Source organism: Sminthopsis crassicaudata, chromosome 3 (assembly GCF_048593235.1).
Source record: "Sminthopsis crassicaudata isolate SCR6 chromosome 3, ASM4859323v1, whole genome shotgun sequence".
Taxonomy (NCBI): Eukaryota; Metazoa; Chordata; class Mammalia; order Dasyuromorphia; family Dasyuridae; genus Sminthopsis; species Sminthopsis crassicaudata.
In genome coordinates this window covers 486,948,141-486,973,183 of record NC_133619.1, presented here as the reverse complement: position 1 = coordinate 486,973,183, position 25,043 = coordinate 486,948,141, and the positions used below count along the sequence as shown (strand labels likewise).

The following is a 25,043-nucleotide window of genomic DNA, read 5'->3' as shown; positions in this document are numbered from 1 at the left end:
AATTAAGTACCTAATTAATGTTTAAGATACTTCAGTTTTCCTTTGTCAAGTAGATCATTCTGCCCACATCATGCTGTCTCATCTCCATCAGTTCTGATGACTCTCAAGAAACAGTTGATAATAGCTCTTCTAATTCATATTTGTGAAGGCTTTCTTACATCCTCCTTTTCAGAATTCACCTCAAGATAATTGACAAGGATCTACGAACTTGTGGAATTTTGAGAATACTGCTCCCAGCAGGTACCTTCCCCCAAAGGCTGATGTTCAGTGCCTATATTTTGTCAAAATTGTTACAGGAGTATATAATAAGTCCTAGGTGTTGATTATAAATTATCAGAAGAAAAAACCTAAAAGACACTTTCACTCTCTGGGTTATTATAAGCAACCACTTGGAGAAAGGCTAAGTAAATGAAATATGGCAGACTTTACAAATTCAAATTAAAAAAACAAATTAATGCATCACTGTTATTATCTCGAAGGATGGAGAAATAGAAAAGGGGGAAAAAGGAAAGGAAACACAATGAGAACTTTCAATTATGGATGAAATGGGAAATGAAGCCTCAGGCTATAGTTTTGGGTTGCAAATATACATCATCATTATAAAGATTAGAAATCTTATTTAATCAATGTTTTAATACTAATAAATGATGTGTTGGCTTTGGCAATATTCATTTATCTCTGAATTTATCCTGCCTGATTTTTTCAGAGGGAGATAAATAAATAATCTTTTAGCAAAGGTCTTGACTTCTCTTTTGTTGTGAAATGATTTGGCTTCAGCTCCCAGTATATATATATTCGAAGGCTTAACTGACTTGGATATCTTATGTCTTCTTCATTCCAGTTGTTTTTATGTTGTGGTGCTATTACAATTAAGTAAGTTTCTTCCCTCCTTGCACCTCATTCCTTATTAAGAAATTCAGAGAATATCTCCATTTTAGTGGTCCAGACAACTTCATTGCTTTGCTTCTCTGGTGATAGGGAAGTCCCCTCTTAGTGTCATGTTAGCTTCTTGTCTGAAAGCTCTACTCTAGTCTAGTCTGCATCCTGAAAGTCCTGAGGTCTTAGCTTGGACTGCATCTATTTGTGGAGTTCAGGACAATATGGACCAAGAGTCTATGCTGTTCTCCATCATTATCAAAACAATTCCTCCTATTTTAGAGCTGCATGTGTCATGCTGTACAGCCCATGTAGTAATCTGAATTAGACAAGGAGGATTTAATCTATCCTTGAAAGCTTAAAAGCACATTTTTATTTTATATTATCTTTACATATCTATCTATAAATTTAAATTTTCTCATAATGTTTGGTATATTACTTTTTGTGATACTTCCATAACTACAACAAAGAGTAATTTTTTAAAATTTCCTTCTTTTATGTAAACATATATTGTATTTAACATATACTTTAACATATTTAACATGTATTGGTCTACCTACCACCTAGGGGAGGAATGGGGGAAGGAGGGGAAAAGTTGGAACAGAAAGTTTTGCAAGTTTCAATGCTGAAAAATTACCCATGCATATATCTTGTAAATAAAAAGCTATAAAAAACAAACAAATAAGTAACTGACATCTAAATAAAAAAAAAAATTCCTTCTTTGAGCTTCTTGTTATAGCTAAAAAAAAAAAAAAAAAAAAAAAAAAAGCCTTATAAGTTAACCATCTTATTTTTACAGGCAAAGAAATTGAAGCACATAGAGACTGAATGCCCTTCTAAATTCCCTTCTAAAAAGGCAGCTAAATTCTGTTCTTCCAAAAAACTCTTCAGACACTCTCAAAGATGATTGTTCTTTACCAATGGTACTTAACTGTCAGTCTTTCTAAACTTTCTGCCATAAGTGTTTAACTGTTCAAGTCTCTTTAGGAAAGAAGTTATTAGTCTTTTCTCAGGGATTCTCAGATATCTTCAATGGTGACATTTAACTATCAGTGTCAAGACTTTTTGTGTTTCCTTGAGGACACATTTATAGGGAAAATCTTCCTGCTGGAGAGGCTTTTTAAGCTGCAATTACATTTGTATCATGAAAAGAGTGATATACCTATCACAGAAATAATTGTTTCTTTTAAAAATCAAATTTAAACAATTTTCTTTAGGGATGGCAATATGTAGATTAGAGGAGATCCAGGTCATATTATATTATATTGCAGGAACAAACTTCTGTTCTCCTAAAAATCTTAAATATTAAAGGTATTCAAAGCAACTAGATTTGGTATTTCAATTATTTGGAAAATAACTAATACTTATATATTGAAGGTTTACATAAATTATCGTGTTCAATCCTCAAAACAACTCTGTTAAGTAACTGGACCTGTGAGATATTATTATCTCAGTTTTATAGATTTGAAATTGAAGCTCAGTGAATAACTTTGTTCAAGGTCACACAACTATGGTAAGAGATTAAACTCTAGCTTCTCTTGCCTTCAAAGTTAGTTCACTGAGAACTATTGGCCAGTGACAAAAAGATTTAAATCAGATTGTCTGCTTCTGTCCACCTTGTAGTAGAAATGTCTTGAGCAATCAATCAAAAAGGATGTAAGTGTCCCAAAAGAATGAAAGTTAACTGTATCCATACATGTACAAAATAACAATGAGCATATACAATTCAAACAGTCTATATGCTTCTGGTAGAATACTGGGTTAATGGGGCAGCTAGGTAGCTCAGTGGATAGAGCACCAGACCAGAAGTCAGGAGGACCTGAGTTCAAATCTGCCCTGGGACACTTAACACTGCCTAGTTGTGTGACCGTGGGCAAGTCATTTAACCCCAATTGCCTCAGCAAAAAAAAAGAGAGAGAGAATACTGGGTTAGCTAAAATGAATATTTAAGGATACTTACTCTCTGAAGCAGGGGCAGCTTAGTGATAGAGTAGACAGAACACTGGGCCTTGAGTGGGGAAGACCTGCCTCATAGCTATATGATCCTGGGCAAGTCACTTAATCTGTCTTGGTTTCATTAGCTGTAAAACAGGGGTAATAATAGCACTCCTCAAAGTTGTTGTGAGGATTGAGATAATATTTGTAAAAGTGCTTCACACAATATATGACACACAGTAATTGCAATATAAATGCTAATTCCTTTTCCCTCTCTATGTTGTAGATAGAGCATTAGATTTGGATGAAGGAAGATGTAAATTTGGATTTCATCTCACATAACTAGCAGTGTGACTCAGATACTCTCAACCTTAGTTTCCTTGTCTGTAAAAGATCAAAATAACAGCATTTTCCTCATAGAGTTATTGTGTATATTATTAAATGAGATAATATGCTATGTTTTGCAAAGCTCAATACTTTTGCTCATCAAATCTTTTCATTATAACAATCTGGATAATTTCAATTCATATCTATTAAATACCTACTTTAAGGCTTTGTGCTAGGTTATGAAAATAAATGACATAGTCATTTATTCAAGGAACTTAGAATCTGTCTACTTTGTGAGAATAAAACACACACATTTATTTAGTGAAAATGTTTAAGGACATAGGAAAAATCCAAATAATTTGCAATAAGAAAATTTGAGAAGATAGAGCTAACTTTGAGGGAAGTGCATCAAGGATGGCTTGGCATCCAGATGGAATCCATCAATAGACAGAGATGAAAAACATTAAGTTCCAGGCATAAGGGGTGACTTGCCCTATTTCACTGAAATCAGAAATGAGTTTAGAAGGCACAAAGTAATCCAGTTTGTTTGAACATAAAAGGTATATATTCTTCTGTTGGGACCTTGCCACCAAGGTATATAGGGGGATCCTGCTAGATAAGACTGGAAACAAATTGCGAATGGCCTAAAAATGCTATTTAAGTAATCTAAGAGTGCTGTGGCCCTCCTTGCCAAATCTAATCCCTCCATCTTGTGATATAGTAGAAAGAGTTCTGGACCTGGATACAGAGGACTTGGTTCTGAAAATCTTCAGTATGACATTTATACTTGTGTGAGCTTGGACCATGGGCCCTACGTTCCTCATCTGTAAAATCAAAGTATTTGACTAATAATATTACTACTCTACTATTTACATAGTGCTTTAAGGTTCAAAAAGCATTGTATTATTACCTTATTTGATTAGATGATCTTTAAGGTACTTTCAAGTCTTTAAATAGATGATCCCCTCTGATTTGCTCTTTTCTCATTATCTCTTATCTTCAATCAAGTCTTAATCACGTGGAGATTACCTTGTGAGAGAAATGACAATTTCTCTCTTGTATTAATAATTATTGAATCAGGACAAAAATTTTTCCCCTTTGTTACTTTCTCATCCAGAAATCAACCAGTGTAGGAAATCTCAGGCAGACTTACCCAATCTAAGATCTAATCAAAATATAGTAAAATAAATTCTAAGTTTAGGTCACTAAGTACATTACTGCTCATTATATTTACTTAAGACAAGTTTGAGAAAATGTGGATTCTCTCTTTTGTCAGGTAATATGGAAATTGATGTTTCTTTGACCAACATTGAATGATCCAAGTCACATTGTCAAGCTCCTCATTGTAATATAGCCTACCTCCCTGAGAGTTCTTTGCCACTGATCTCTTTTTATTAATAAGCATTCTAATCTTATTAATAAAATTACTAAATTACCCAAAAATTATGAATCTCAAACTTCTTTAAACATCACACTGGATTTTTGCAATAATCACTTTGAATCTCTCTCTTCGAATGAATCTAACTTTCATATAATTGCCAAATTGTTATTTCTAAAAATCACATTTTTCCTTACTGAAAAAACTTCAGCGACTCCCTACTGCTGCAGAACAATATGAAATACAGAATAATTATTGGTGAGGTATTTATAGGATCAACACAGAACTAACAAATACCAGAGCAGGCATTTACATTTAGATCCTCAGAATCTGAGTCTAGTACTCTTTTCACTGAACTATGCTATAGATAAGAAAAATTTGCTTTTACATAAAAGTGATTGATTAGCCAATAATGATGAGGAGAGCCCCGAAATTATCTTTCTCTGATTTGGGGGGAACACTAAGCTCTCCCCTGAGAGACCTTACCCAAGTAATCAAGGTAAAGTGCTTTCATTCTGTTATCTGGGTGGGACTGGTTGAGTCCAGGACCACTCCCAACCTTACTGAGTTGGAAATGAGCTCCAAGACATTCATTCAATTCCAAGATTTTCTATTCTGATTACAGCTCAAACTGCTCCCAGCCCCCACCAAGAGCTGCCCTCAGCTTCTAGCCGATGTTTCAATTATAAAAAGAGGGAACTTGGGGCTCATTCCTTGCAGAGGACCTAACATGCTATGCCAAGGAACCAAGGAACTTCTCTCTCCCCTTGGCATAAGCTGCAACCTTCTGCCCACTAAAATGATATTCTCTTTCAGCATTACTCCCTCTTTATCTTTATCACTCTATTTCCCTAACAAGATCTTATTCACTTTCTCTGCTAAGATAGGATTTTTCTGCTAAAAACTTTATATCCCTCTGTTAGACCTTGCCACCAAAGAATTCAATCTTTCTAGTAAAGGCTGACTTCTAAATGCCAATAATAAACTTCTTTTAACCATTCCAGCTTTTCAGGTTTATAAATTCCTTTATGAAGGACCTCTGAGCTGATCAAGGGGTTTCCACAACTCCCTGCCATGTGCCCAACCTCATCATTTGGAAACATAACCCCGAACCTCTTCAATAGGAGTCCCATCCTTCAACCATGTATAGCATTATATATGATGCATATCTTTAAGGAAGCTGGATAAGCTTTCTTTCATCCATTCGTAATCAATTAAGAAGCCCTACTCCAAAATCAGAACAGGCATAAGAATTCTAGTTCTGGTACACTCAATATGTATTTTTTTGGTTTATTGAATGGGGCAATTCAGTTCTTTTTTCCAGCTTGGTTGCTTTTGAATGAAGAGAAAAGGACTGCTGTTAAGTAAGCCTTTGGGTGGGGAGAGAAAGAGGTAGCCTATTGTCTGTCTCTTCCTGGATTGAAGTCATAAGCATATGGCTCTGCTGGTGCTTCTGAATCTTGTGGGTCTATTCTTTCCTGTGATAAATGGAGTATAAGAAATGAAAGGGACTAGGGTATGAGCCTGAAAGTTTAAAAAGTTTGGAAGGGTGAGACATATTAAGGACCAATGATAGGAGACTATCTTAAAGTTTTTAGATAACTGAACCCAGTTAAATAGCACAACTATTAAGCACCTAGTTTTTCTGAGCAAGGGGGCAACTTTGACTATTCACTATTTCACATTCAGAAGTGCAATGGGGGGGATGAGAGATGAGAGGTGGATGGGAGGAGGAGTGAAAGTACTGTACCAACCACTTTTAAATTCTTTTCAAGAACTGTAGTAATAGGGGCAGCTAGGTGGCGCAGTGGATAGAGCACCAGCCCTGAATTCAGGAGGACCAGAGTTCAAATCTGGTCTCAGACACTTAACACTTCCTAGCTGTGTGACCCTGGGCAAGTCACTTAACCCCAGCCTCAGGGGGAAAAAAAAAAAAGAACTGTAGTAATAAAAGGGAGAATGTATTTCTGGATATTGGGGGGAAATATATATGTATTTCTGTTCTTGCAATATTTTCTCAGTAAAAAATAACTTCCTTCATAGAAACTAATTGATGTTCATTGGTTAAAAGACATCAGGGTGCTATTAATTGGCATTTGATTACAGGAGAACATAATGGAATGAGGACTTAAGCTAATAGCATTGAGGAGAAATTCTCAATTCCTTAAGAGGAAATCCCCCTAGAACCTTACAGGAGAGTTACTGCTTTTACAAGTTCTGGGAGCCTTTATTCCAATTCCTACACTGTATTCTATCAGTTACAAACCTATGTGGAGTGAGAGTAAGCTTGTTTTTAGGAATGAGTAAATGGGAAATCCTGTTTCCTATTATATAATCTTTAAAAATTATAAAGTAAAATTTTAGCCTATATAGGAGAATAAAATTTTCAAGCATTTTAAAGTAAAATTCAATTTGTTAACAAGCATGTGGTTATTACAAATAATTTTCCATTATATCACCAGAACTAAAAATAAAATTAAATGCAATTTACATGAATCAGATTCTTGCCAATTCAGATTGACTTTGTCTCCTCATATTCCACAAAATCTAACAGAAAAAAGAAAGGAACATCTTATTCAAACTCCACTCTCAACTTGAATTGTACTTTTGAATGGAGCTGATGAGATGCTCCCTAGAAATGAAGAACTGAGTTCTCACTGCATAGGAACAAAGAACTAATGCTAATGAAACAATCTGATCAAGAATTTTTAGAAAACACTAAAGGCATTATAAATATGGTTCATAAAATTAAGAAATGACAAGATTTTTTTATAATCAAATCTAGACCAGAAAATAGAGTGGTGGAGATATCTTTTTAATAGAAGTATTATGAATGAGTTCAAGAAAATATGATAAAATTTTATTTAAAATATTCTCTTGTATTCTAGTGCTATGAATAGTTAATTTCAGAATTCAATCCCGAATCATAATTAACATAACATCGAAACTCATTTGCCAGATTTCGAGTGTGTTTTGGAATAAATTTGCACATCTTCACCCCAAGAAGTTCTGCTGCCTCTTTTTCCATGATAGCACCTGATAAAATGAGAATAATATCAAACAGAATCAATTAACACATATCTCCTAAGAGTATAATAGTCTGTATGTGTGTCCAACACTGTGTTAAACAGAAGCTACCAAAAAAATATAGGATACCGTCTTTTTTGCACAAGTGAAACTTTCACTCAAGAGAAAGAGTGGCTTGGAGTTGGATTGCTCAACTTAAGCTTACTAGTATTGCTTACTAGTCTTAATGATTAACGTAGTTTTATTTCACAAAAAATAAAACACCTACATAACAGAGAGAATAGAATTATCTAATATTAAATTAATATCTGATATAAAATTAAATATTCTATGTACTTACAATATAGTATTAAGAAGTGTCCCTTTTTAAGGCTTTCCTCAGTGTTAAACACTAGGTGGCATCCTACGCATCCTTAATGCTCAGTTTTTCAGTAGCAAAAAACTCACATTTTTTGTATTTAATTTTGGCAATTAAGAGTGGCTAAGCCTATATTGATTCCCTTTCTTGATGACTGAATAACTATGACAAATTTAAAAACTCCTAAGGAATCATTACAAACTCAAAAAGAAGAAATATGGCTAGGGTTTTTAAATGAGAAAAGAAAAATCCTGAAAGTTATAAAGCAGTAAACTTAGCTTTGTTTTAATATCTTTAGGGATAATCATCAATCAATTTGCTGTCACCTAGAAGGTATGGATAGCAAATACTATGTCTTTATTAGGTTAATTTAGTTTCAAACTAAGGGTGACAAAGGAAAGAAATAGATGGACTTAAGAAAGTCATTTCTTAATGTTTTTTACCATTGTACATGTATAACCTATATCAGATTGTTTACCATCTCAGGGAAAGGGGAGGGCAAGGAGAGAATACAATTTGGAACAACTTAAAACAAATTATAAATGTTAAAATTGTTTTTACATGTAATTGGAAGGGAAATAAAATGTTATAAAAAGAAAATAATTTGATTTTATATTATATGATTAAAAATAATATAATGTATTTATTCATAAATATACAGCATCAACTTAGAAGGATATAATTCTAGGACACTGAAAACTCCCCTTTGAAACAGAAATATAAACTATATAAAAGTATTTGGTTAAGAATATTATCCAGAAAGAATAAAATAGGAACCAACGAATATGAAAAATAGGAAGTAAGGATGGCTTATGTACTGTAGGATAGAGGAGGAATCAATGAAAAACCATCATGTTGAGAAGATTAATAGCCACTTAATTTTGTTCAAAGTTCTAGAGTACTGACACATTTCAGAACTTTAGGCAAGTGTGAATTTTCATAGCACTTCAAATTTATAAAACCCTTTAAAATTAATCTAGTAATTCATATGATATAATAAAAATATTTATTATCATCAGCTTAAATAAGATACTTATGAGAAACAAAATATTTTGAAGAAACTGTAAGACCTAAAGACATACAGTACCTGTGCAAAGCAGAATCTTTCCTTGTGTTAGAAACTTGATGGTTTCTGCTGTTTTTCTGAGACATTCTTCAGAAAGATAAGGTGGATCAGCAATAACAATGTCAAAACTATGTGGAGTAAGCTTTTCAGGCAAATTTAAAGGATTATTGTAATCATAGTAGATGAACTCCTCTCCATATACAGCAAATCTTTTGTCATATTCCAAGATACACACTGAAAAGTCTTCATCATTCAATTCTCTTAATTTCTGGTAAACACTGGGGGCACTGACACATGCTATCCTAGAAATGGGGAATGAACAAACATGTGAAAGATTTTCAAAGCTACCCAAGGGTATTAAATCTCTACTAAGAATAATGGCTTGGATTTCCATTGAGCCTTTTTTTTTTTTTTTAAAGAGATCTTTATTTTTACCTCTTATTTGAGTATATGCTTCCATTTAATTATATGAAAGACAAAAGACAGTGAAACCAGCACAAGTTGTAATTTTAAAAACACTATCTGTAACACTTCATACTATATTGAGAGAATATGGTATTTTTAAGAAACTGCAGTGTATCATTTTGAGATTAGAAAGTATATAACAACTGTTTAGTAACAACCACCAACTTAAAACATCAGGAATGTTATGAAAAATGCTGGCTGTCACAAAGGCTAAAATGTCCCTATTGTTTTATGTTAGTCCTTTGCTATTTAATTCAAACATATACAAAACCCCAAAAAGAACAACAATTCTGACTTCATTTTTTAAATCCTCATGATTTTGAAAAAAAAAAAAAAAAAGAGCTCTACTATAATCCCAAATTTCCAAAAAGACAACCCAACAACTTTCTGCTTTATGAATCAGTATGTAAAAATGACTTGAAACCTTTGGTTTCTGGTAGTTATAAAGTTTTAAAAACGTGCTATCAAGGAAACAGCCATCCTTACCTGTAGCCTTGCTTGCCAACATTTTGGATTCCAAAGGTCTGTTTTGTAATTTGATTATTTGGAATTTGAAATGTATCTTTCATGATTAAGTTCTCAGGCCCACCCACAAAAATCTCTTCAACCTAATGTACCCAAAGTAGAGAACCTAATTACTATGTCCTTCCTGGGAGAAAGAGAAAATTCTAAGCAATAACAAAAACATGGGATAAATTAGTAACAGGATAGCACACACACACACACACACACCCCCCTCACTCACTCTCTCTTCCTCTCTCTCATAAAACTTCATTGGAGCCTCATAACCTTGTCAAATAGATGCTATTATTTACATTTTACAGATCAAGAAACTAAAGATCATATTGGTTAAAAAATAACTAGGAATGACAATGAAGAGGAGAAAGAGTGAAGATTAGAATGGAGTCTTCTTGAGGGGTTGTAGGATCACACATTTAGAGCTGGAAGTGACCTTAGAGGTCATTAAGTCCAAAGCCCTCATTTTAATGATGAAGAAATTAAAGTTTAAATAGGCTAAGTATCTTGGCCAGGGTCTCACAGCTAGTGTCTGAGATTGTAATTGATCTTGTACCCTTTTCCCTACCTCGAGGTCATTTCCTTGAATATTAACTACTTGAACCTTTCTTGGTTCTCTCCATGTGCTCTCCCCTTTTTAACTTGGAGATCTCTAAGTGTTTTCCCATATTTTTCACTTTGTATCATCCCCTTTCTCTATTCTGTGAACCGTGTGCCCCAAACTTCAGAATGGATCATAAATTCCAAATTCTCTACTCTGTAATTTCTAGTATAAGTACATAACCTTCTTTGGGTTTTCCAAGGGCTTTAAAGCTTGTAATTACAGTAAAATTATCTTTAAAAAAAAAAAAAGAAAGTTGAAAAAATTTTAAGTCTTAAAAAGTTATAGGTGTGAAAAGCTTAGTATTTGTTTTCAGTGGACACACAAAAGGAGTTAAATTTTCATCTTTCTTAGCTCCCTTAATATCCTCTGACCTCACTCTTTTATTTCTTCTCTCTTGAGTCAGCCTGACCTCAATCCTGTCCTGGTTGGCTGTTGTCCTAAACTTTTAGGCTTCTAGCCTGAGGTATAATCAGGACAAGGCTGCTAGAACTGTCTGCCTCTCTTAAAATCTACTACCTAGTCTTGGAAGATGAGTGAAGGACCTTTTGAGTCTGCCCATGGGTTTCTGACCTTCCTGATTTTACAATGGCTTTCTTCTTTCTGCCTGAAAGGCTCAAAGGCTTTGATATCTGAGAAGCACTGTATTCATCTTCTGCCTGTTACACAATGAAACTGAACTTAATTTCTAAATTCTATAGGTTCTATAATCCTATGACCCAGTCCCTCTAAAGTTCTCTCATAGGCTTTGGCCTTTCTTGCATGGATGGCCTCTTTCATCCTTAGTAGCTCTGATGTCAGTTTTGGTCATTTTGCCTAAAGCAAATTCACTTGTCAATTGTTATGGCTCCTCTTCTCTATCTTTTAACTATATTTCAGCACTTGCCCAAGGTCAGAATCTCAGCCTAGTTTCCTTCTAGAAGTCACATGGCCTATCCAGGAAGAGCCTGCCTCCCCAATGGCTGTTCCCTGCATAACTCAAATTAACCCGCCTGTTTCTAAGGCTACTTGTCTACTTCCCCAGACTTCCTATTAAGTTGTATGGCTTACTATAAGGCTAATATTACAGAGGGGGACCAAACTTAAAAAATGTTAATACTTTTTTCTGGATTGGGTTAACAGCTTCACTTATTTTTTCTGGTTCTCTTTAACAATTGAATTTCAAGCGCAATAGGAGGGAGTTTAGGATACTGTAGTTAAGTTTACAATATAGTAAACAGACAATTTTTATCAACAATAAAGGGAAATTCTGTAACAGTTTCCCATACTTCTTCACTCCTAATAGGAATACTGATAATTGATGTTGGCATTGGGTAGGCTGTTATGGGCAAGGTAATAAGGAAGAAAAGGGAGTGTGTGGAACAGAAAAGGAATGGTCCCCAAAATCCCAAAATATAGTTTTCCTCTTTTCTTTCTTTTTTCTTCCTCCCTATTACTGCATATCTTCCTGTTAATTAGTTCTAGAACCAAGTGAGGTTAGCTAATTAAGGAAAGATGAGAAATCCCTACAAATACTGGGTAAATAGTAGTAACAATAAAAATACTTATTATTTTTATAACATTTTAAGGTTTGTAAATCATTTTGCAAACATTGTGCCATATTATCACTGTTTTACAAGTGAGGGAAGTAAAGCAAATAGAGGCTAAAGGATATACATCTACTAAGTGCTAGAAATAGCAATTGAATGTATATTTTCCTAATTTCATGTCTAGCTCTCTATCCAGTGTACCACATAAGTGCCTTTGAGAAATATTAGATGAGTATTTGTATAATTATATATGAGACATATACAGGATGTCCCTAAAGTCTCAGTGTAGTTTTAAGTTTTAATTGCTTATTTGGCTATAATAGCTATTTAACAGTAACCATTTAATTGTCAAATAAGTTAGAAAAGTTTAAAACAGTGCTAAGATTTTTTGGACACCTATATAAGTCAGGACTTATTTTATATTGGGCACTGCTTTTAGTTTGTTTTTTTGCCAAATAAAACAGGTTCGAATGGCACATGTCCATATTTGACTAGTGGCACAAAATAATTTGTGACTTTGGAGAGCACCATGAACTGCATAAAATTAACAAGGAAAAAATTATTTACTGATTTCTTTCTCCCTTTGCTCTTGGATAAACATCAATTTGGCTTTCCCTAAAGTTTTCCTAAAGTTGGGAATGTACATAAGTGTATGGAATGAGTCCAGGACTTCAAGTCTACTTCTTAGAAGTGGGAGGAGAAGCCAGATTCATTGGAATTCTGGTCTTTGCTCTTTTAAATTGAGCAATCTGATTGGGACCAAGATGGTCCAGAATCTGCCTAGAACCTAGCAGAAGTAATTCCTGTTTCATGTTTGAATCTAAATAAATGGATATGGGATAAAAAGATTAAAAACCAAGCAAACCCTAAAACAAAGATAAAATTGCTTCATTAAACACTATTAGATATTGTATAATTGTATAATATTAGAGATTTTAAAAATAGTAACTCTGGGAGAAAAATAGATATTCCTTTATTTTCTTGATTTGTAATATCTGGTACAGAATTGATGGCTTTAATCACAATCATAAAGTTTCACCAAAGTTTATGGCTAGATATAAAAGATATTCTTTTTATTTGGACCATGATACAAAAAGACACTACATTCAGTCTTGAAAAAATTCCAATGGTTATTGTGAATTCTAACATACATTTGATTTAGCTTTGCAACTACTATTTTAATTTTTAAAATATAGCAAATAATTCTTCAGTAAATATTTTTTAAAACTCCATCTGAAGCACCAGCCCTGAATTCAGGAGGACCCGAGTTCAAATCTGGTCTCAGACACTTAACACTTCCTAGCTGTGTGACCCTGGGCAAGTTACTTAACCCCAGCCTCAGAAAAAACAAAACAAAACAAAAAATCACTCCATGTGAAGTCTAGATATGGGAGAGAAAAAAATCCTAAAGACAAAGCATTTTTCACTAAGAAAAGTAAATACTGACAATAGATTTGAGAGATAGTGAAAAAATATTTAAAAGTTACCTTCCACTTTTACCAGCAGCCATAATAGCTTCAGTAGCTAATCGTAAGGCAGTTTCTTCATTGTACCAAAACTGACTCAATTGCTGTGGAAGGTAAATGGGAGGAATTACTTTTGTTGTTTACATATTAAAGCTTTTACCATTTAAAAAACAACTTCCCCTTAAAATCACAGCAAGGAGCATGTTTTTGAAAAACAAAGATCTGTAGAGAGCCACAGACAGTAGGGGAATTCTCAGTGATGTATAAAACCCTTCAGCCCAGAAGGAACCTGCTGACAATGTCTGGTTTGGCTCTCATCTCCACTTGGGGCACCTTACCCTTCCAGAGAAGTCAAGGAGAGCGACTATCTGTGTTCTACTAGAAGCAGAGATACTTATAGTAAAGAGAGGCATTTACATATTAATAGCAGGGTGCTTATAGTTAGCACTTTTTCAGTGTGCTGTGATGATGCAATGGTACTATAGTTAGCACACACTCAGTGTGCTGTAGTGATGTAATTGTACTAAGATATTTAGGAGCTGAGAGGACTTGAAATAAACGGACTCCATCTTTGACCATTCTCATGGGTCTCCCGCCTTCTTCACTCTTCCACTAAGACCAAGGACTCGGACTGGTCCTGAGATCCTCCAGAGAGCTAGTCTGGACGGTGTATTTTGGCACCCTAGTTTGAGGAGTCTAGAAAGCATAGTACAATAATCCATTATATTGTTCAATTGTATCCAACTTTTTCTGATCCTATTTGGGTTTTTTTTTTTTTTTTGCAAAGATACTGGAATGGTTTGCTATTTCTATCTCCAGTTCATTTTATAGTTGAGAAGCTGAGGGAAAAAATGGTTAAGGAACTTGCCCAGATCACACAGCTGGTAAGTGGTTGAGGCCCAATTTGAACTCAAGAAGAGCAGTCTTCTAGACTCCAGGCCTGGCATTCTTTCCACTGTACCACCTAGTTGCCCCATCCTGTAGATGCCTGCAATCCTGCTGATGGATACTAAATAGTGACTTCATCAATCTACATTTTCCTGGCATTAAGTTAAGTAAAAGAGTCTTTTAGACTGGCCCTCCATATGTGTTTTTCTTCAAGGTTGCTCTAATATATACTAGCTCTTCAGGTTTCCAAATAACTCAGCTAGACTACAAGGTGGGAATATTAAAAAATATCATAAATGCAGTTACTGACACATCAAAATTTTTTTTAAGGTAGTTAATGAAACATACACAATCCTACAATTCCTTATTCCCTCCCCAAAACTTCTCCAAATTTTTCTCTTCTGATAAATAGCTTCTTTGTTGGTAGTAGAAGTACATATCTGTATCCAAATATATTAACGTACTTATATTTATATATTATAAACAGTAAACTAATGAGCATCTAAGGTACACATTTTACTTTTCTACAATTGGGAAAAGGAGAAGCGTAAGCTAGCCTGCAGTGTATATATGCATTCATAACTAGTGGGACTTCCTTGCAGTAATTAATATTTGTGACTGAGATCTCTAAATAGATGACAGAGATAATCAATTCTTGACATTCCTTAATGACAATTTCATTCTTTATAATCCAGACTTGTTATTGTTCAGTTGTGTCCAACTCTTTCTGCTCCTATTTGGGGTTTTCTTCGCAAAGATATTGGAGTGGTTTGCCATTTCTATTTCCAGTTCATTTTATAGTTGAGAAATTAAAGGAAAAAATGATTAAGGGAGTTACTCAGGATTATATAGCTAGTAGTAAGTGGTTGAGGCCAAATTTGAACTCAAGAAGAGGAGTCTTCCAGGGAGGAGGAATTCTAGTCTAGCTATAATTATCAACAAGTAAAAATTGACTCCTGAGTTGGAAATGATGGGGAACAATGGAAAGAAATCACCAGATGGAAATGATGGGGAACTCTGAAAAGAAGTAAGGAGGGGTGTTTTCTTATACTTCTTCTTTGGGACCAGTATTGCTTTTTTTGTAATTTTAAAACATTCAGTTTCAATTTTTCTGTAATGATAATTCTTTCTATTTACAACATTGTAGTTATCATTTTTATTGTTTCTTGGATCTATTTACTTTACTATGCATCAGTGCATGTAAATCTTTCCATGTTTCTCTGTGTTTATCGCATCTGTCATTCCTTACAATCTATAATATAATTTGTTTTGACATTCCCCCAACAGACCAGCATCTAGATTTTCTTTCTAGTTCTTTGTTACCAAAACACAAGTGTTCGTATAAATATGTAACATATATGAGGTCTTTTTTTTAAATCCATGACCTCCTTGGGCTTAGTATTATTACGCTTGCTTTTTCACAAATCCTCCAATATCTTTAATATAAGAATAAGAATAAAGAAGTGCTCAAGAGAACTTCTAGTTTGCAAACTACACTCCTCTCACTCTGAAAGTGATTTATTAAAATGATACTTCATCACTAAAACCTTCTCTAGGCCTGCTCCAATTATTCATAGTTTAGAGACCAAGACAGTAAAATTCTGTTATCCCCTGTGACTTCACTGATATAAGGATTTCCTAAGTGAGGTAGCTTAATCTATCATTGCAGATCAACACCTTCTCTGAACTTACAGTCTTAGAGCTGCTCAGAGAAGAGGCACCAAGCTATCTAGGAAGCTAACTAGATTAAAATGGAATTAGTTACAAATAAATAAAAATAAAATAACATATAAATATGTTAATTTGTGGTTTTGAAGTTAAGTGACTCATCCAGGATCACACAATCAGTATGCATCAGGACTTGAAAGAAGGTGTTCTGGTTTCGAGGCCAGTTTTCTATCTACCTTACCATGTTGCCTGTCTTTATTACACATAAACACACAAAATTAAAACAAGTAATAACCTCTTAACAACCACTACTGAGTTAAATAAGGAATCTGTTATCAGGAATTGGCAGGAAAAGCCAGGGCTAAGAAATGAAGAAAATTCTGTAGCTGGTAAGGTTTCAGAATATAAAACCTGAAGAAACTGTGAAAGGCTATGCAATGGGATAAACACAAGAGTTTGGCTGGCAAAAGACAGAGAGAAAAAATAAGAAGAGCTGAGGAAAAAGTGGAAAATGCAAAGTACATGAAGGGAGGAAGGAAATCAAATTCTAATAAAATAAAAAATGGAGGGGCAGCTAGGTGGTGCAGTGGATAAAGCACCAGCCCTGAATTCAGGAGGACCCAAGTTCAAATCTAGTCTCAGACACTTAACACTTCCTAGCTGTGTGACCCTGGGCAAGTCACTTAACCCCAGCCTCAGGGGGGAAAAAATGGATGTCAAATGAATAAAAAATGGAATCAAATTTAATTCTTAAACTAAAAAAACAAAACAAAGAAGCCCAGAAGAGAACAGAAAGCTGTTGCCTAAAGCTTGCTTTTCCTTTGAAGTATATACTTCAAAGGAAAAGCAAGCTTTAGGCAACAGAGATTCAATTTCATGTACAATCCTCTTCTTACATTCTACTTTATACATGAAAAATAGCATTTTATTTTGTGTTTAAAAAAACTAAACTAAGCTACTTAATTCTTAATTTGCTTTCAAAATCAGTTAACTACACCTCTCTAACAGTGGGGCTGCAGGATCCCTGCAGTCAAGGTTCATTGGGTCTAGTGATGGGGATAGCACACATACTCAAAACTACAATGTGTAATAAATGCAGGAGAAAGGTGAAAATAAGATCCTGTGTGAATTCTGGAGAAAAACATTATTACTAAATAGGAATATAGATTTGGGTGTCATTCCTATAGAGGTCATAGTCTATTCATGGAAGTAAAGAGAATTTCGAATGTGAAACTTTTTCTAGGTTAAAAGGTAGTAGTGCTGCTATAGAAAAAGAGGTGGCAAGTAAGTAGGAAGAACTGAGTTCTGGTTTCAAGTCTTATCTCTCAACATACATTGATGGTATATGAGTCTGGCAAGTCATAAAACCTAGTCAACTATTTGCTGATCTCCCTACCCAGAAAGCGTTTCCACAGTTGGATCTCCTGTAACCAATGAAATCACTAATCTAATACCCACTTTCCCAAAAGGAAAGGAAAAGATTCCGATTAATCAGAGGTTATAAAAGGAAAAACCCTCCATCTGTATTCTCGTGGGAAAAAATAGATTTAAAAAATCATTTAATTTACCTATAAAAATGTCTAAATGTAAAGCATGTAGCCCTACTAACTGTGGGGAAATTTACAGGTAGAAAAACAGAAGCCTGAATTGTTTGTCAATTCTATGTGAGAAGCTCATGTTGACAATTTTCCCTTCTTCTCAAAAGCTTTAGTAGGAAAAGTAAAAATAAAGTAAGATATATTCATAATCTCTAATTTTAATTCAACCAATTTCTTGAGCAATCCATTTCTTGGTATCATAGTAGCAGTTATTAAAATGGTTTCTTTTTTTATTTCTTCCTTCCTTTCATAAAAACTCACAGCTAGCCTGTGAGAGATTAGACAAATATCACCTCCATTTTAAGAGTAAAGGAAATTTAAGGATAAAAAAAAAGAAAATTTGCCATGGGTCTTAGTCAATAAGTAGAGAATTGGGATTTAAATTCCCATTTGCTGTTAGGCAGAAGTCAATTACAAAATCAATCCAAAGACATCTGTTAAGCATCTGCTATGTCCCAATCATTGTATTAAATACTGTGGATACAAAAAGAGGCAAAATATAGTCCTATCCTCAATGAATTTACAATCTAATAGGGTAGACAAGATTCAAACAAATATATACTAAACAAGCTATACAAAGGATAATTAGGAAATAATTAAAAGAGGGAAAGCATGGGAATAATGAGGTATTAAGAAAAGCTTCCTGCAGAAGTAGAATTTTAGTTGGGACTTGAAGGAAGTCAGGGAAGTTGGTAATTGGAACAGAGAATTGGAGCAGAGAAGAGTGTTCTAGGTATGGGGGACAGCCAGAAAAAATGCCCAGAGACAAGACATGGAGTGACTGTTTCTGGAACAGTCAGGATGCTAGTGTCACTGGAGAGATCAAAAAGAATAAGTTCAGGAACAAGGTGTAAGAAAGCTGGAAAGAGAGGAGGAGCTAGGTTATAAAGGGATTTGAATGCCAAACAGAGCATTTTGTATTCGATTCTAAAGGTAAAAGAAAACCTCTGGAGTTTATTGAGTAGAAGTACTGACAATAACAGACTTTTGTTTTGGAAAAATCAGTTTAGTGTCTAAATAAAAAATGGATGGGAGTAGGGAAAAACTTGAAGCAAGCAGACCCATCAGCAATCTACTGCAATAATCATTTACTCAAATAACTGAAAAAAAAAAAAAAAAAAAAAAAAAAAAAAAAAAGGCAAAAGATAGAATATGAAAGTGGCCTAATAGAGATACAAAATATTATGGGAGTCCAGAGAAGTAAAGTTACTGAGAGGGTAGAACTGGGGATATTGAGGTAGAAAGGTTAAGAAGAGACTCAAAAAACATATAGGAACTAAATTGTTGTTATTGTTTAGTTATGCCTTTCACTTTTATTACCTTCCATTTTGGGGTTTTCTTGGTAAAGATACTAGAGCAGTTTGCCATTTTCTTCTCCAGCTCATTTTACAGATATGGAAACGGAGGCAAACAGACTTAAGGGTCTTGGCCTGGGTCACACAGCTAGTAAATGTCTGAAGCCAGATTTGAATTCAGGAAGATGAATCTTTCTGACTCTAGGCCTAGGACTCTATTCATTGTACCACCTAGAAGTCTTCAGGAGTTAGATTAATTATATGTTGCTTTAAATTATAAGATAATTTTTTGTGTTGGCTTCTCTTTCCAACTAGATCATGAGTACTCTGAGGGCAGGGACCAGGGATGGCCTATAATTCATTTGTACAGGCCCACCTAATACCTTGTAGTAAGTTGGGCACATTAAATGTTGGGCCCTCAATAAATAGTTATTGTCTTACTGACTTTTTTCTTCTTTTAAACGAGATATGAATTTAAAATGTATTTACTTACCCAATTTTCTTCTATTATCCCAATGTTATATTTATTGTCTTCACCAGGGTCAGTGTTTCGATGCTGCTGTTCATCATAAAATTCCTGCAGAGCTGCTAGGGTATGGGAAGAAAGCTGAGGGATGTCATCATCATCAGAATCACTCATTTCTTAAACTGATAATAAAGCAAACAAGATGGATGAAAAATGTATTGTCTCCCATAAAATGAATAAGGGCATTCATTCTTTTGTTGGGTTATACAGTTAAGTGTCATTAAAAATTACATTGGTTGGTTATGTCTCTGTATACTGACATTCAAAAAGACTACATATTTAGAACTGAAAAGTATCTTAGTTCATTGAACTAACATCAAGTTCATTTTACAAATGAGGATCTAAGGCTCAGAGGAGTTCTCTGATTACTTGTCACAGATAAATGGCAGAACTAGGGTTTGAACCTAAATCAACATACTTTTCATTTGTACTGTCTTAATACTTCCTATGTAAGAAAAGGATAAGGAGATAAGGGACTTCATAAGTATCCTCTTCTATCTCCTTCCTATGCACCTAACCTTAAACAGCATTTCTTAAATATGTGCTATTGAGACTATCATGGACTTCTGGACTATCTTAATAGCTCCCCACTGGTCTTCATTGCTTCAGTCTTTCCTCTCTAATCCAGGCTCCAGAGCTGGCAAATCTTTATTCCTTTTTAAAAATTTTTAATAGTATTCTATTTTTCTAAATCCATGCAAGGATAATTTTCAACATTAACGTTTGCAAAACCTTGTGCTCCAAATTTGTCTTTCCCTTCTTCCCTCTCTAAAACATCAAGCAATTTAATATAGGTTAAACATGTGCAATTCTTCTAAACATATTCCCATATTTGTCATGCTCTGCAAGAAAAATGAGATCAAAAGGGAAAAAAAAAAAACAAAACTAGAATTAAAAAACCAAGCAAACCAACCACAACAACAAAAGGTGAAAATACTATGCTCTGATCCACATTCAATCTCCACAGTTCTCCCATTGAATGAGGATGGCACCTTGTTTTTTTGTTTTTGTTTTTGGCTGAGGCAATAGGGGTTAAGTGACTTGCCTAGGACCATACAACTAGTACCTGTTAAGTGTTTGAGACCAGATTTGAATCAGGTCCTGTCTTCAGGGCTGGTATTCTATCCACTATACCAACTAGCTGCCTCACAGATGGCACTTTCTATCCCAAGTTTATTGGAATTATCTTGAATCACTTCATTGTTGAAAAGAGCCAAGAGCATAACAATTGATCATCACATAATCATGTTGTAACTGTACACAATGTTGTCTTGGTACTACTCACTTCACTTAGCATCAGTCCATGAAAGACTTAAGATTTTTTATTCTTAAAGCACTGACCTGACCATGTCAAAACTCTGCTAAATAAGGATGGATAGTTATAAATCTATCTTGATTAATTAAAATAATGTATAGCAACTTCGTGATAAAAAGTCAATTTCTTTGTATGCACTGTATAACAGATAACTAAAGAAACCATTTCCTCCTGTTTTTCCCAGAGTTTTGATCTCTCCCTTTTCTTATGATTTTCAATCTATCTTATCCATCAGTCCTTTCAAAACTCTGTTTCCAAAAAGCCTTTTCTTTGCCATTTTTCCTCATCCAGCTATCATCTAATATCTCTCCTTTCCTTCACTGATAAAGTTTGAAAAAAACTGTCTAAAATCAATGGGATCCACTTTTTCACCATCCATTCAGTCTCTTCGAATCTGGCTTTAGATCCTGACTTTCAATTGAAACCCTACTTCCAAGGTCAACAATGAACTCCAAATGAATAATTACATTAAAAAGCCTCTCTGTAAATGTTTGCTAGAGTGTTTATGAGAGAAAGATGGTAAAGCCAACAGCAAAGTGATTTGAAGAATGAAATAATTTAGGATTTACTTTTAGATTTTGGATTTGGTACTTCTGATTCAGAGGAGGAAATTTCAGCTCTTTCTCTCCTAATTTCTAAGATCAAAACAGAAGATATTCTAGGCCAAGTAATATATTACACAGCACTAAAAGCAGCAAGGAATTTTTTCCAGAACTTTTCTTTTAGTATTTCATTTTTTTCTTACTGTGGCCTTCCCTCCTCTTCATCTCTGCTCCCCCTCCCGTTATCCCATGTGTTTGGAGAGAATAGACAAGTTTAGATAGGGCTCCAAAGTCCAGAAAAACCTAATTCAATCATTGTCAAGTGGAAATGGACAATACGATTGGATAAAAAGGAACTAAGCAGATGTCAACTGCAAACTTATTTAGGAAACTCTACTATATAGTAAGTATTATGTATTAGTAATGACTCCTCAATAAAATAAAAAAATAGAGAGGCATCTATCTTATGCACTGAACATAATCTATTTTTTTTCTTTTTTGATGAGGCAATTGGGGTTAAGTGACTTGCCCAGGGTCACACAGCTAGGAAGTGTTAAGTGTCTGAAGTCAAATTTGAACTCAGGTCCTCCTGACTTAAGGACTGCTGCTCTATTCACTGTACCACCTAGCTGCCCCCATAATCTCTTTTCATAATCATTCTTTTTCCCCTAATATTAGTGACCCAATTAATCACAATATTAGGCACATTCGATATTAGTAAAAATTTGCTCCACATTTGGCCCATCAATTATTTATTAAATGTCTACTGTGTGCTAGGTGCTGGGGATACAAAGTCAAAAAATGGAAGTCTCTGTCCTTACATTTTTATTGGTTAGATTTTATATATATGTATATATATATATATAAAAGCATATACAAAATAAGCTCTAAGGATTGGATGAAAGAAAAGCCGTTAGGGAAGGTTCAGAAAAGGCTTTGTATAACTGATGCTAAGTGAAGGGAGTAGAAGCAAGAGAACACTGTACACAAAAGACTGGCCAAAGGATGGCCAAAGAATGAACTAGTGATTGAGGAGCTGTTCCTCAGGAGCAAAAAGCCAGGAAGGGATCCAGAAAATGCAATGGCAAACATCCAACCATCTGTCTATGTTATCTGTCCAAAGGGCAAAATATTAAAAAAATCAACTAGTGATTTAAACCTCCTTCATTCTCACTAGGACAGTCAAGGGTGGGAAATGAAATTGAGCAGATATTTTGATAAAGCATAGCAGGGGTTCTCAAACTACGGCCTGGGGCAGATGTAGGGGCTGAGGACGTTTATGCGCCCCTGGGTTATGGCAAATGGGCTGAGGGGCGGAGGCAGAGTGTGAGCTTTTGTTTTCACTATAGTCCGGCCTCCCACAGTCTGAGGGACAGTGAACTGGCCCCCATTTAAAAAGTTTGAGGACCACTGAAGTATAGTATGACACCAGAACTCCCCATATGCTTAGACTGTACTTTTCCCAAGCTAAAAAGCTAATTCAATTTTTAATCCTGTCAATTTTGTATACCCTGCCAGGTATTCATTATATTGTTTGGTGATTAGGAATAATATCTTCTACTCCTATTAACAAAGCTTATTAATATTTTCTCAATGTTTCTCAGTTCTATAGAAAAAGTGATTAGCTGGCCTCCTCAGGCCTGATTCTCCTGACTCTTCAAGGACCATGGATTTTGTGATATTCACTTAATTTAATTTAAAGTACTCTGTGATTGCTGGCTCCCAGAAACCCAATTTCTCTGTTCAAGGTATTTGTAGCCAATGGTATTCTCCTTTTCCATGTCTTCGGTCTCCTGACTTGACTCTCTGCAGCACTCACACCATTCTGATTGTATTTTGGGGCTGGTTCTTCTTTTTTATTCTCAGGATCAAAAATGTGCTTTCAAAGGACCATGAATTCCCCACAAACCTCACTAATGGGCATGGGGAATGGCTCTGAACCCTTTTACATTTCACCTAATTTAGAAACATAATAGTGTGTTATAGAATTTTAAAAAGGAAACAGTGGGTTAGATGACCTAGGGATTCTCACGAAAACAAAAACCAATTCGTGCTGTCAGCTCAGGTCTAACGGGAGGCGACATGTAAACTGGGAGCAAACAGTTCAACTAGAGCTAATGGCAGGATTAATGTGTCCAAGGTGCTCTCTAAAGTGCCAGAGCCCATATTCGAACCTACACGCTGAGGCTCCAAAGTCCGGCGGTCCTCAAACTTTTTAAGTAGGGGCCAGATCACTGTCCCTCAGACTGTGGGAGGGCCAGACTATAAAAACAAAACACTCTGCCTCCGCCCCTCAGCCCACTTGCCATAACCCGGCGGGCCGCATAAACGTCCTCAGCGGGGGCATCTGACCCGCGGGCCATAGTTTGAGAACCAAGGTCTCTACCCTAAAACCTGGAAAGCCTCCCAAGATTAGCCATGTGCTTCCTCCCATGAGGGATGGGGGAGGGGGAGGGAAGCGCGCAGGCGCGTTTCATGGGGTTCCCGCGGTGCCGGGAGGAAGACAGCTTCCACGCTGCCTTGGACGGCAGAAGGAAAAACAAAAACAAAGCAAAACCCCAGAGAAGCCTTCTCCCACCCGCGCCGATCCAGGGAGATAACATTAGTACACCGAGGAGGGCAAGGAGCGATCCGCACCCTCGGGTTCTGGCTAGAGCCGGCCGGGTAGTCGCTTCCGCCGCGCACGCTCCATCTCTCTCCCTCGCTGGCCCGTCCCGCTAGAGCACTTCTTCTCCCCTCACACTCCCGCCTCCCATACCGGGCCGCGCGCCCAGCCGGGCACTCACCAGTCCCACACGCCACAGATAGCAGTTCAGAGTGCCGGAACGGAAAACCTAGGGAAGTAAGGGCCCGGAGGTACCGCGCGCCGTCCGGCCTTCACGCGTGCGCAGTTGGGCGAAGAGGCTGTGCTGCTTGCCGGGATTCTTCCCTGTGCGCTTCTTTAGCCTTTCATCTCTGCTTCTGCATTGCATTTTAATTAATCCCTATCACCTACTCGTCGGTCCCCGGACTAGCCTAACCGACCAGCATGAGGTCAGGGTGTTTACTTTTTGTCTTTGTGTCCTAAGTGTTTAATATTGTTTGTTGAATTGCTAGAGTTTGAGAGATGGGAGACCCCAATACTAAGTACTGAATCACTCAACACATACCAGGAAAGTTATAGTAATGTACTGGAGGTAGTGAACCATGTCGAGGTTTTACGTAGATATATAACCCACAAATCTTAGTTTTTAAAAATAAAGCTTTTCTACAAAACTGTTTTAAGTTTTGGGAAAGGGGGAAAAACACTTTATTCCAGACAGCACAGGAAAATGTACGTGTCTAAGCAAAGGTTGTTTTTTGTTGTTTTTTTAAGTATTTGGGCACAGACACAAAGTTGAAAAGATCAGAAATTGGCCTTAATTTGATAAGTAGCCTAAAATTTCCTTTTATCCCAAATCCCAAAAAGTTTATTTGCATATCCTTTAGGTGACTATAGTGTGTAGGCAGGTTTAAAATTTGTGCCATCTTTGATACATATAGTTTGGACAATTAAGATGGTATCTCCTTCATTAAAATTAAATCAGCTGTTAATTTCGCATAATCTGGCTATATCAGTACACTTTGACATCTACACAAATTGAGTTAGATTTTTTTCGGTATATTTTCTATTAAAGGTTAGCATATA

General features: G+C 35.6%; 1 protein-coding gene across 2 annotated transcripts; it reads right to left on the bottom strand.

Annotated features, from left to right (window-relative positions):
* Nucleotides 1-1,633: 1,633 nt before the first annotated feature.
* On the bottom strand, nt 1,634-24,431 carry EEF1AKMT1 (EEF1A lysine methyltransferase 1). 2 transcript variants are annotated; one of them, XM_074303693.1, is made up of 5 exons: nt 24,163-24,431; nt 19,487-19,641; nt 13,566-13,648; nt 8,989-9,269; nt 1,634-4,167 (listed from the first exon to the last, which is right to left on the bottom strand). In XM_074303693.1, exons 2-5 carry the CDS (start codon nt 19,631-19,633, stop codon nt 4,142-4,144), a joined length of 537 nt encoding a protein of 178 aa, XP_074159794.1. In that variant the 5' UTR covers nt 19,634-19,641; nt 24,163-24,431; the 3' UTR covers nt 1,634-4,141. The 2 variants fall into 2 exon arrangements, with proteins under 2 accessions (XP_074159794.1, XP_074159793.1); XM_074303692.1 differs by lacking the exon at nt 1,634-4,167 and adding an exon at nt 7,355-7,552 and having other exon boundaries at nt 24,163-24,302.
* Between the last annotated feature and the right edge of the window lie 612 nt (nt 24,432-25,043).

Coding starts and splice junctions, on each gene's coding strand:
- EEF1AKMT1 (XM_074303692.1), bottom strand. CDS start 19,633: ATGAGTGATTCTGATGATGATGACATCCCTCAGCTTTCTTCCCATACC. Junction 13,649..19,486: donor GGATAATAGAAGAAAATTGG/GTAAGTAAATAC, acceptor TACCTTCCACAG/CAATTGAGTCAGTTTTGGTA. Junction 7,553..8,988: donor AAAGATTCTGCTTTGCACAG/GTACTGTATGTC, acceptor TCATTTTATCAG/GTGCTATCATGGAAAAAGAG.